This window comes from Coregonus clupeaformis, chromosome 25, assembly GCF_020615455.1.
Source record: "Coregonus clupeaformis isolate EN_2021a chromosome 25, ASM2061545v1, whole genome shotgun sequence".
Lineage (NCBI taxonomy): Eukaryota > Metazoa > Chordata > Actinopteri > Salmoniformes > Salmonidae > Coregonus > Coregonus clupeaformis.
The window spans coordinates 17,170,761-17,183,556 of record NC_059216.1 but is presented as its reverse complement, the minus strand read 5'-3'; the positions used below and the strand labels follow the sequence as shown (position 1 = coordinate 17,183,556).

The 12,796-nt window shown below is 43.5% G+C and overlaps 1 protein-coding gene across 2 annotated transcripts in view; it reads right to left on the bottom strand.

The window, feature by feature from the left end:
* LOC121539159 (AT-rich interactive domain-containing protein 1B) overlaps nt 1–12,796 on the bottom strand; it is a 280,445-nt gene that overhangs the window by 226,831 nt on the left and 40,818 nt on the right. For both annotated transcript variants that reach the window (XM_041847456.2, XM_041847457.2), the window contains exon 2: nt 9,176–9,370. In XM_041847456.2, coding sequence (XP_041703390.2) covers nt 9,176–9,370 — 195 coding nt within the window. The remainder of the gene's footprint in view (nt 1–9,175; nt 9,371–12,796) is intronic.

Sequence of the window (12,796 nt, the reverse complement as noted above, 5' to 3'; positions counted from 1 at the left end):
TTTTTGTGCTTGCCAGTTAGTTAGCAGTTCTCAGCTGTAAGCAGCCAATGGCTAGAAGTTTCTTACTGGGGATAAAAATGGATTATTGCCATAATTTTACTGAAATATTTAAAGGAGAAGTTTACCCAAAATCCAGAAACTCCCAAGTGACTCCATACATTGAAACTAGTTCAGTGGAGTTTGCCCTCTCCCTCTCCCTGTAGTGCTGTACTGAAACAGCTTCAAAAACAGGTAATGTGACTACTGACGTTGCTGGATGCAGGCCTCGCTCTGCTCGGTTGCCAGTGAATTAATGATTCAGAAATTCAAAGTTTTGTTGAAAGTGGACGGCCGAATTAGCTATTTTTGTCAAAAGTACTATCGATTTTGAGTCAGGAATATGTACTTTTCCAACTAAAACATTTGCGATTATTATACATCACTATTTTATGTAGCCTACTGCCACAGCCGCGGAGATGGGTAACAACTGCTCATGTTCGCCCTCGTGGGGGAGACCCTGCTACGTAGAAATGTCACGACATGCCCTTATATGGAGCTTGATGTCACAGAAGGAGCTGGTGTAAAACGTTGTTAGAGTTAGGCACATCGCAAGGAAAAGTTAGTTACGCAAGGGAAGAAGGCACCAAATGTCACTGTTTTCCGATAAAAGATACGGAGAGATGCAGAAGATGGTTAGCAGAAATTCGAAATAGTAAATACTCGTGCAGCCAACCTTGCATGGTTGTGTATGTGTAGCAAGCACCTTGGCGACGGTGCATTTGAATTATGGGGACAGAAAAGAGAAGGATACTAAAAGATGCAGCTGTTGCTATCGTATTTCCATGGACTGGATCTGGCACAGTGCCAAAATACAAAGGCGCATTTGAGAAGAGAAAGCGACAAAGGAAGCATGCAGAGGTACGTAGCCTAGCCTGATGCATGACGTTCTTATTGTGTTATTACCATGTAGTCATGTAGGCCTACGTGCTCTACAGGTTAGAGAAGGGAAAGAGGATACCTAGTCAGTTGTACAACTGAATGCATTCAACTGAAATGTGTCTTCTACATTTAACCCAACCCCTCTGAATCAGAGAGGTGCAGGGGGCTGCCTTAATCGACGTCATCGGTGCCCGGGGAGCAGTTGTTGTTGGGGGTTAACTGCCTTGCTCAACGGCAGATTTTTCCACCTTGCCGGCTCGGGGATTGATATGAGCGACTTTATATGGGCTAATAAAATTAATAGAATAAAAAGGAACGTTTTACGTCTGAGGGTGGTTTTAACCGTCCAGACTTGGAAATGTATCAACTCGCTACCCAAGGCTTTTACTTGTGACATATAGTTAAATGCACTAAAGAGAAACAATGGGTACATATTGAAGATGCGCACGCTTATCCCCAGAATCCTTTTACATGTCTATTTTCAAAGGATAAAGCTAATAACATGAACAACTTCATAGTTAAGAACACTATAACAATATGGAAGAAAATGAAATGTATTCTACAATAACCAATATCGCCCCCTTGTGGAACAATACTTGGATAGCTTTTCAGAATTCACAGATTAATTGGTCCACATGGAAAACTAAAGGCATAGAAACCGTAAAGGAATAGGAAACAGGAAACACATGTATTTTATTTCCATTACAGAATTAAAAAAGCAATTTTGGACTGACCAATGTCGATATTTTAAAATACATGCAACCTAAAAGTTTCATATCACAACATTGATATTTGAAATCTTTCGGACATCAGAGCAACCTAGAGGTAATCTTATTTGAGTCAGAAAATGATGTTCATATGATAGGTAAGATAATACAAAACCTTGCAGAGAGCCTATCCAACTGACAATCTCTTAGAAAAAAATATAAACTATTGGAGCCAAGGCTTAAAAAGAACTGACCGGTGCCGTCGCACATTGACTCTGTACCAGTACCCCCCTGTATATAGCCTCCCTACTGTTATTTCACATTGACTCTGTACCGGTACCCCCCTGTATATAGCCTCCCTACTGTTATTTCACATTGACTCTGTACCGGTACCCCCCTGTATATAGCCTCCCTACTGTTATTTCACATTGACTCTGTACCGGTGCCCCTGTATATAGCCTCCCTACTGTTATTTCACATTGACTCTGTACCGGTACCCCCTGTATATAGCCTCCCTACTGTTATTTCACATTGACTCTGTACCGGTACCCCCTGTATATAGCCTCCCTACTGTTATTTCACATTGACTCTGTACCGGTACCCCCTGTATATAGCCTCCCTACTGTTATTTCACATTGACTCTGTACCCGTACCCCCTATATATAGCCTCCCTACTGTTATTTCACATTGACTCTGTACCGGTACCCCCCTGTATATAGCCTCCCTACTGTTATTTCACATTGACTCTGTACCGGTACCCCCTGTATATAGCCTCCCTACTGTTATTTCACATTGACTCTGTACCAGTACCCCCTGTATATAGCCTCCCTACTGTTATTTCACATTGACTCTGTACCGGTGCCCCTGTATATAGCCTCCCTACTGTTATTTCACATTGACTCTGTACCGGTACCCCCTGTATATAGCCTCCCTACTGTTATTTCACATTGACTCTGTACCCGTACCCCCTATATATAGCCTCCCTACTGTTATTTCACATTGACTCTGTACCCGTACCCCCTATATATAGCCTCCCTACTGTTATTTCACATTGACTCTGTACCAGTACCCCCCTGTATATAGCCTCCCTACTGTTATTTCACATTGACTCTGTACCGGTACCCCCTGTATATAGCCTCCCTACTGTTATTTCACATTGACTCTGTACCGGTGCCCCTGTATATAGCCTCCCTACTGTTATTTCACATTGACTCTGTACCGGTACCCCTGTATATAGCCTCCCTACTGTTATTTCACATTGACTCTGTACCCGTACCCCCTATATATAGCCTCCCTACTGTTATTTCACATTGACTCTGTACCGGTACCCCCCTGTATATAGCCTCCCTACTTTTATTTCACATTGACTCTGTACCGGTACCCCCCTGTATATAGCCCTACTGTTATTTCACCTTGACTCTGTACCGGTACCCCCTGTATATAGCCTCCCTACTGTTATTTCACATTGACTCTGTACTGGTATCCCCCTGTATATAGCCTCCCTACTGTTATTTCACATTGACTCTGTACCGGTACCCCCTGTATATAGCCTCCCTACTGTTATTTCACATTGACTCTGTACCGGTGCCCCTGTATATAGCCTCCCTACTGTTATTTCACATTGACTCTGTACCGGTACCCCCTGTACAGTGAGGGAAAAAAGTATTCTCCCACTCTTAAAGGGAGTGCTCCTAATCTCAGCTTGTTACCTGTATAAAAGACACCTGTCCACAGAAGCAATCAATCAATCAGATTCCAAACTCTCCACCATGGCCAAGACCAAAGAGCTCTCCAAGGATGTCAGGGACAAGATTGTAGACCTACACAAGGCTGGAATGGGCTACAAGACCATCGCCAAGCAGCTTGGTGAGAAGGTGACAACAGTTGGTGCGATTATTCGCAAATGGAAGAAACACAAAAGAACTGTCAATCTCCCTCTGCCTGGGGATCCATGCAAGATCTCACCTCGTGGAGTTGCAATGATCATGAGAACGGTGAGGAATCAGCCCAGAACTACACGGGAGGATTTTGACAATGATCTCAAGGCAGCTGGGACCATAGTCACCAAGAAAACAATTGGTAACACACTACGCCGTGAAGGACTGAAATCCTGCAGCGCCCGCAAGGTCCCCCTGCTCAAGAAAGCACATATACAGGCCTGTCTGAAGTTTGCCAATGAACATCTGAATGATTCAGAGGAGAACTGGGTGAAAGTGTTGTGGTCAGATGAGACCAAAATCGAGCTCTTTGGCATCAACTCAACTCGCTGTGTTTGGAGGAGGAGGAATGATGCCTATGACCCCAAGAACACCATCCCCACCGTCAAACATGGAGGTGGAAACATTATGCTTTGGGGGTGTTTTTTCTGCTAAGGGGACAGGACAACTTCACCGCATCAAAGGGACGATGGACGGGGCCATGTACCGTCAAATCTTGGGTGAGAACCTCCTTCCCTCAGCCAGGGCATTGAAAATGGGTCGTGGATGGGTATTCCAGCATGACAATGACCCAAAACACACGGCCAAGGCAACAAAGGAGTGGCTCAAGAAGAAGCACATTAAGGTCCTGGAGTGGCCTAGCCAGTCTCCAGACCTTAATCCCATAGAAAATATGTGGAGGGAGCTGAAGGTTCGAGTTGCCAAACGTCAGCCTCGAAACCTTAATGACTTGGAGAAGATCTGCAAAGAGGAGTGGGACAAAATCCCTCCTGAGATGTGTGCAAACCTGGTGGCCAACTACAAGAAACGTCTGACCTCTGTGATTGCCAACAAGGGTTTTGCCACCAAGTACTAAGTAATGTTTTGCAGAGGGGTCAAATACTTATTTCCCTCATTAAAATGCAAATCAATTTATAACATTTTTGACATGCGTTTTTCTAGATTTTTTGTTGTTATTCTGTCTCTCACTGTTCAAATAAACCTACCATTAAAATTATAGACTGATCATGTCTTTGTCAGTGGGCAAACGTACAAAATCAGCAGGGGATCAAATACTTTTTTCCCTCACTGTATATAGCCTCCCTACTGTTATTTCACATTGACTCTGTACCGGTACCCCCTGTATATAGCCTCCCTACTGTTATTTCACATTGACTCTGTACCGGTACCCCCTGTATATAGCCTCCCTACTGTTATTTTACTTTACTGCTGCTCTTTAATTATTTGCTATTTAAATTTTTTACTTATCTATTTTTTACTTATCTATTTATTTTATTTTATTAAAACTGCATTGTTGGTTAAGGGCTTGTAAGTAAGCATTTCACTGTAGTATTCGGCGCATGTGGCAAATACAGTTTGATTTGATTTGTTGGCACAAGACGGAGGAAAATTATATATTATACAAGAGACCAAATTCACAAATTCTACAGCACAGTGTAAAACGAACAATGACGCAATAATCCATGTTTTCTGGGAATGCTATAAAGTCCAAAAGTTATGGGCGGAGTTAGAAAGTTGGCTGTCAGAAGTATTACAATGTATACTTACTTTTAATCCGTCTGTCTGCATATTTCAAGACATGGCATATCGGGGTGTAGTGAGATACCCAATGGGCTGGACGATTCTCTTCTCATCACTCATCTTGTAAGAACATATATAAAAGGTGTCGAAATCAATCAATCCGCCATCATTAACACAATGGAAAAATCTAATGATTTATTATTGAAATAGAATTGGCGACCGAGAAAAACAAATTGGTACAATTTAAGGCCATGTGGCAAACAATAAAGCAGGCACTAGGGATGGGGGTGTGAGCATGTGGTTCTGGGCAGATGAGATGTAGTCGTTGTTGGTGTGCGTCTGTAAGTTGTTGTTCGTATGTATATGTTTGTATTTGGTAAACATTTTAAAAAAGATAATAAAATCAAATAAAATATATGTATCAAGTCTGGAAAGACTTTTGTCATTATATTGCCCCAGCGTGAGTTTTTTTCTGCACGTGATGTCAGAATGCACTCACTGTTCCAAAATGTGATTGTTACACAACAGGACAGTTAACCCGGACTGCCCTCAAACCAAGACACAGGCTGCCTACTAATTATCTATAGGCTATATTTCAACTTGTCAATTTGAAGTTATTTTCTAACAAGTTTTATTTTCTAACCATTTGAATTGAGGTGTGTTCCACCTCCTCATTAATTCACATAAGAAGTAGCCTATTTCACTGTTGCGGACAATTTATGTTTGAGGCTTTACTGAACCGGACAAACTTCTCTCTTCGATGAGAGCCCAAGCACCTACCCAGTGCTTCCCCAGATCAAGTATGCAGACATTTGCGCAGTCTTCATTGACAGTGGATCTACACTATTTGAAGTGTCATGAATAAGTGATCATAGCTTTCACCTGGATTCTCCTGGTCAGTCTATGTCATGGAAAGAGCAGGTGTTCTTAATGTTTTGTATACTCAGCGTATATAGCCACTCATTTTAGCTAATGTCTTCTATCATGTAAATGATGTAGAATTGCATGAAATGCGTTTTTAAAAGGCAAACATTTTTCGGACCCTGCTAACAAATGTTCCCTATGAGTGGAAATCCTAAAAACGCCTCTGCTCAACTTTAGCCTATGCCACATCGCAAATGTTATTATGGCTTTATTATGGCCTTTTCTTCAACAGTACATTTACCACGCATCAAAGTGCATCTTGGTACACGGATTTGTTTACAGAACATTATTGTGTGCCGGGAAGTGTGTGTGTGTGTGGGGTGGAGGGGCCGGGGCCTATGATTTCTTAATCCGGCCCTGAAGTGTGTAATACAATATGATTCAATACAATGTAATATTATTTATCTACAATTTATGTTCTTAACGCTGGGCAACATGGGCCTGGGAGTAGTGCTGAGCGATTAGTGCTTTTTGAGGTCGGTTCGGTTTCGTTTCGATGATTAAAAAATAATCATGGATTTCGGTTTGGATCGTTTTTAAAATATTAAATACATTATGAAATAATGACATTATAATGATTTTTTAGCTTTTGAATGGACATTTCCAATCCAATAATTGTGAACATTCAATTGACAAAACATTGACAAAATGCCATTGTCTCTGTTAGGTCCACACTGGCTCCAGCACCAACCAGAGAAGAGACGAGACGCTCTCTTCTGCTCTTTGACCCTCTCGCTCATCGCCTAGCCTCCATTTGTCTTGCTCATCACACTGTAAAGATGAATCTGATGATTCAAACACTTTTATCAGATATGATCCAGATATAAACTCATTACTTTCAGTTGGTTATATTTCACAAATACACTGTGGTGCCTTCCACTTTAATATGAGCACCAGATAATTATAACTTTAGAAGTTAGCTCCCTTGGCCTCCCTTGGCCGTAGCGAGGGATAACAACTAATTTTATTTAGCTCATTATTTTTGCATTGGGGCTCTGTGTGGCCCTTTGGTCTTTCTCCCCATGTAATTAGCTTGATTTTCAAAAGACCAACATTGAATTTGTTTTGTGTGTGTGTGTGTGTGTGTGTGTGTGTGTGTGTGTGTGTGTGTGTGTGTGCGCGCGTGTGTGTGCGTCGTGTGTGTACGCGTCCCCTCTCATGTGTATCTGTGTGAGTGCTAGTCTGCGTGTGTGTTTTCCATCTAAATCCCTCTCCTCTCTGTGTTACAGTAGGTCTCTGATGCCTGTGTTTATGTGGCACCCAAGCGTGCTGATGTCATCACAGTGAGCCAGAAGCAGCCTACAACAGCAGTAGCAGCAGCTTAGCTGTAGAAGGAAGTCTCTGAAGTGGTCTGTAGTCTCAGTCAGTCTGCACACATAGACACAAACACACACACACACACACACACACACACACACACACACACACACACACACACACACACACACAGACACACACAGACACACACAGACACACAAGACACACAGCCGGCTCTAATCAGGGTCAACAATGAGACTAACACAATAGAGAGATAATGTTGAACATGAGAATGGGAGAGTAAATAATCTTGAACATGAGAATGGGAGAGTAAATAATATTGAACATGAGAATGGGAGAGGAAATAATATTGAACATGAGAATGGGAGAGGAAATAATATTGAACATGAGAATGGGAGAGGAAATAATATTGAACATGAGAATGGGAGAGGAAATAATGAAAACAGTTTAAACAACACAAAGGGCTGAGTCTCTACTGCTTTGTTAACTCTGTGGATTATTGTGTAGTGCTGTGTACTGACTTGACCTCAGAATACACTGGGTCTGCGCCGCCGTGGCCGAATTGTGTGTGTGTATGTGTGTGTGTGTGAGTAGATTACCTTGAAAACAACGGGCACACATCTTGGACGCAGACTCCATTTCTTATTAAACCTCAGTGGTCTGCGTACCCACATCCATTCCCCCTCCCCACATTGAGAGCAAAACATTTTAGTGCCCCCCCTCTTGACAGCGGAGACAAAGTTTTTAGAGTTTTAGAGTTCATTTTGTGCAATTCATTTTGCCATGGGGTGTAAAGAAAATGTTGCAGTTTTATAGCAAGTTTGCTGCAATTCTACACATTTTGCCATGGGCAGAGAGATTTAGCAATTTATAACTAATTTCATGCAATTTTACTCATTATTATTATTTCTATTAATTTTTTAGGGCCTCTAAGCCAGTTGCCCATCCCTGGTTTATAATATAAATGTAATCAGAAAGAATAAAGACTGTCTGTCTGTCCTTCTCACTATCAAATCTGCTCTCACCATGTGTGCAACAAACCTTGGCGAGGCACATTAAAACTCTGACCATCAGGTCATGCTAAATATAGAATAAACTGGCCTGCTATGGCAGCAAACACAGTTGTTTAACAACCAACCAACCAAACTGACTGGGCCATTGTCATAGTCTGCGTACAGAGACAAGACTATCTCTCACACACACACACACACACACACACTCCAAATGGGATTGACTTTAGGGTGCATTAGACAGTACAAACACATCATTGTTTGGAACACTGAATCATTATATTAGTGAAGTGCGGCTCTTGGCTGTGAGAAACAGATGTTGACTGTTGTTAGAATGACTCCTCCAGTACTGGGTTTGGTTTCATCACACTAAAGACAGCAACCAGCCCATTCCAGAGGGAGGATATGGGGAACGCATTGATGAACTGCCACTTCCAGATGCGAGCCACGGAAATATCAGAGGCGGCGCCCCATGGCACTTTGGGCTAGATCTGAAATTAAACATGCCATCCTTCGAAGACCTCCAGATAGATCATGTTCCAAATGAGAAACAAATATCCATTGCAATGCCATTTATGACAACTGTGACAGTTCCTGTAATCTACTGTACAGAGGATGCTTTCTCAATCACACTGAGATACTTACTAGTCAATCTGCCACACTACTGTACCATCTGACATGACACACTCAGAGAACACAGAATGGCTTGTTATTAAAGTACACTCAAATCAAGTGTCAAGCATCAGGGAGGAAAAGGGCCTGGGGGGTTTCCTGTCACATCACATGGTCTGGAAAAGCTCCTCGCCCTAGGGAGCGAGTGTGCAACAAAACAGTTGCACAATTGTGAAGCATCTTCCTCATATGGACATAGTGTACATACCTGCTGTTGAGGGTACTGCATCCCGCCAATACCCACCTGGCCCCTCCCCTGCATCCCCATTGGGTATCGGTGTGGAGTGGGTGATCCGTATGGCTGGCTGGGGTAGGGCCCGCCCTGCTGCTGCTGAGAGTAGGGGTTGTTGCCCATCCCGTAGAGCTGGGAGCGCTTCATAGCCATGAAGTCCATAGAGGCCACCTGGACACAATGCAAGAGGAGGGAGAAAAGAGGGTTAAAGACATTTTTTATAACAATACTTTTTGAAAATCTATTCATTCCATATGCAGTTCAGAGCACACCAAAATAGACGATTTAGTGTCACATTTCTCCAGGGGGTAGATGCCCCCAGACCCCCCTAAAAATGGTTCTCCCAGGTGAATCTCCATTTCCAGCACTGGTAAGTGGACTACAGAGGTGTATATACAGTGGGGGAAAAAAGTATTTAGTCAGCCACCAATTGTGCAAGTTCTCCCACTTAAAAAGATGAGAGAGGCCTGTAATATTCATCATAGGTACACGTCAACTATGACAGACAAAATGAGTTATTTTTTCTCCAGAAAATCACATTGTAGGATTTTTTATGAATTTATTTGCAAATGATGGTGGAAAATAAGTATTTGGTCAATAACAAAAGTTTCTCAATACTTTGTTATATACCCTTTGTTGGCAATGACACAGGTCAAACGTTTTCTGTAAGTCTTCACAAGGTTTTCACACACTGTTGCTGGTATTTTGGCCCATTCCTCCATGCAGATCTCCTCTAGAGCAGTGATGTTTTGGGGCTGTCGCTGGGCAACACGGACTTTCAACTCCCTAGGCCACTCCAGGACCTTGAAATGCTTCTTACGAAGCCACTCCTTCGTTGCCCGGGCGGTGTGTTTGGGATCATTGTCATGCTGAAAGACCCAGCCACGTTTCATCTTCAATGCCCTTGCTGATGGAAGGAGGTTTTCACTCAAAATCTCACGATACATGGCCCCATTCATTCTTTCCTTTACAAGGATCAGTTGTCCTGGTCCCTTTGCAGAAAAACAGCCCCAAAGCATGATGTTTCCACCCCCATGCTTCACAGTAGGTATGGTGTTCTTTGGATGCAACTCAGCATTCTTTGTCCTCCAAACACGACGAGTTGAGTTTTTACCAAAAATTCTATTTTGGTTTCATCTGACCATATGACATTCTCCCAATCCTCTTCTGGATCATCCAAATGCACTCTAGCAAACTTCAGACGGGCCTGGACATGTACTGGCTTAAGCAGGGGGACACGTCTGGCACTGCAGGATTTGAGTCCCTGGCGGCCTAGTGTGTTACTGATGGTAGGCTTTGTTACTTTGGTCCCAGCTCTCTGCAGGTCATTCACTAGGTCCCCCCGTGTGGTTCTGGGATTTTTGCTCAATGTTCTTGTGATCATTTTGACCCCACGGGGTGAGATCTTGCGTGGAGCCCCAGATCAAGGGAGATTATCAGTGGTCTTGTATGTCTTCCATTTCCTAATAATTGCTCCCACAGTTGATTTCTTCAAACCAAGCTGCTTACCTATTGCAGATTCAGTCTTCCCAGCCTGGTGCAGGTCTACAATTTTGTTTCTGGTGTCCTTTGACAGCTCTTTGGTCTTGGCCATAGTGGAGTTTGGAGTGTGACTGTTTGAGGTTGTGGACAGGTGTCTTTTATACTGATAACAAGTTCAAACAGGTACCATTAATACAGGCAACGAGTGGAGGACAGAGGAGCCTCTTAAAGAAGAAGTTACAGGTCTGTGAGAGCCAGAAATCTTGCTTGTTTGTAGGTGACCAAATACTTATTTTCCACCATAATTTGCAAATAAATTAATTAAAAATTCTACAATGTGATTTTCTGGATTTTTTTTCTCAATTTGTCTGTCATAGTTGACGTGTACTATGATGAAAATTACAGGCCTCTCTCATCTTTTTAAGTGGGAGAACTTGCACAATTGGTGGCTGACTAAATACTTTTTTCCCCCACTGTATAACAGTAATATCCAACTCTTCTGTTTGTCAAATACCCTTCTTCTGTTTGAACAACCGTTACACAGCACACTGAACCTGAAAAGAGAGATGCCAGGTGAAATCTATTCCTTTGAAGTATTTCACATTCACATTTACAGGTTATATTCTGGGTCCCGGTGAGTCGACTGGAAAATTGTAGCCTAGATGTCAAGCTAATGTTAATCTGTCACCCATATGGTGGATATGTGAGCAAGGCAGATTATGTGAAGCGTGATGTCTCCTCTTCTCTCCTCTCCTCCCCTCTCCACTGTCGTGGATCATGGATGATTTATGACATTTGTTCCCTCTGTCTCAGTCCGACATGGGGGGGAGGGCTCTGTGTGGCTCATCTCTGCCTCCCTCAACAATAGCTCCACATCCCCACTCAATAACGCCTGAGCCAACCCTGCTGGGAGCAGCAGAATGGCCTACAGTACAGTACTGTATACACTGGCTGGCTGGCTGGTTGGCTGCTTTAGCTAATCAACGGACAATATCCAGGAGACATGTCAAGGAGCAAATCCACAGCATTCATTCAGTTGTGGGAAGTTATAGAAAGTTTGTTCAAACACTTTTATGTAGTAAATGCAATATTTCATAGAAATAACATTTAAAAAACGAAGTCAATATTCTGTGAGCAGGGTTTGATGGATGGTCCTTTCTGTAGCCTGTTTGCTCTTACAATTGTTCCAAATAGGCATGATACAGCTCTGCCAATCACCGTACCAACCACAACCACTGACCACAGACAGAGGACCACAACCACCCACTCACTCAATCACCAGCGACCATAATCTGACCACAAAGTTGAAACAAGTGTCATACACACACACACACACACACACACACACACACACATACACACACACACACACACACACACACACACACACACACACACACACACACATACACATACACACACACACACACACACACACACACACACACACACACACACACACACACACACACACACACGGACATAAAATACACCCAAATGCAATAGGTTTAGAGGTTTATTCTGTGAAATAATGTTTTTCGCAGGAATATATCATTACACACAACCCTATTTTAAACTCCAGCACTTGAATCCCCAGCACACATACAGCTAGTGTGATGTTACTGCTTTGTCCCTGCAGTCTGTAGCAGTGTGACCTCCCTTCCCTCCCTGCCTAACATTCCTATTAATTAGACAGGCCTGTGTGGCTAAAGGGCACCACTCTTCAATCCACAGATCTAGGGCACCCTGCCACTCACTCTGCTGCGATATGGGATGCGCTCAGGTCGCCCTCGCTCCCAACCTCTCTCGCTCGCTCCCTCCCTCCCTCTCTCCCCTCTCCTCCACTCTCTCCCTCCCTCCCTCTCTCCCCTCTCCTCCACTCTCTCCTTCCCTCCCTCTCTCCCCTCTCCTCCACTCTCTCCCTCCCTCCCTCTCTCTCCTCTCCTCCACTCTCTCCCTCTCTCCCTCCCTCTCTCCCCTCTCCTCCACTCTCTCCCTCCCTCTCTCCCCTCTCCTCCGCTCTCTCCCTCCCTCCCTCTCTCCCCTCTCCTCCACTCTCTCCCTCCCTTCGCTCTCCCCTCCCTGGTCTGTCTCAAGTGGAACCCCTTCGCTCTC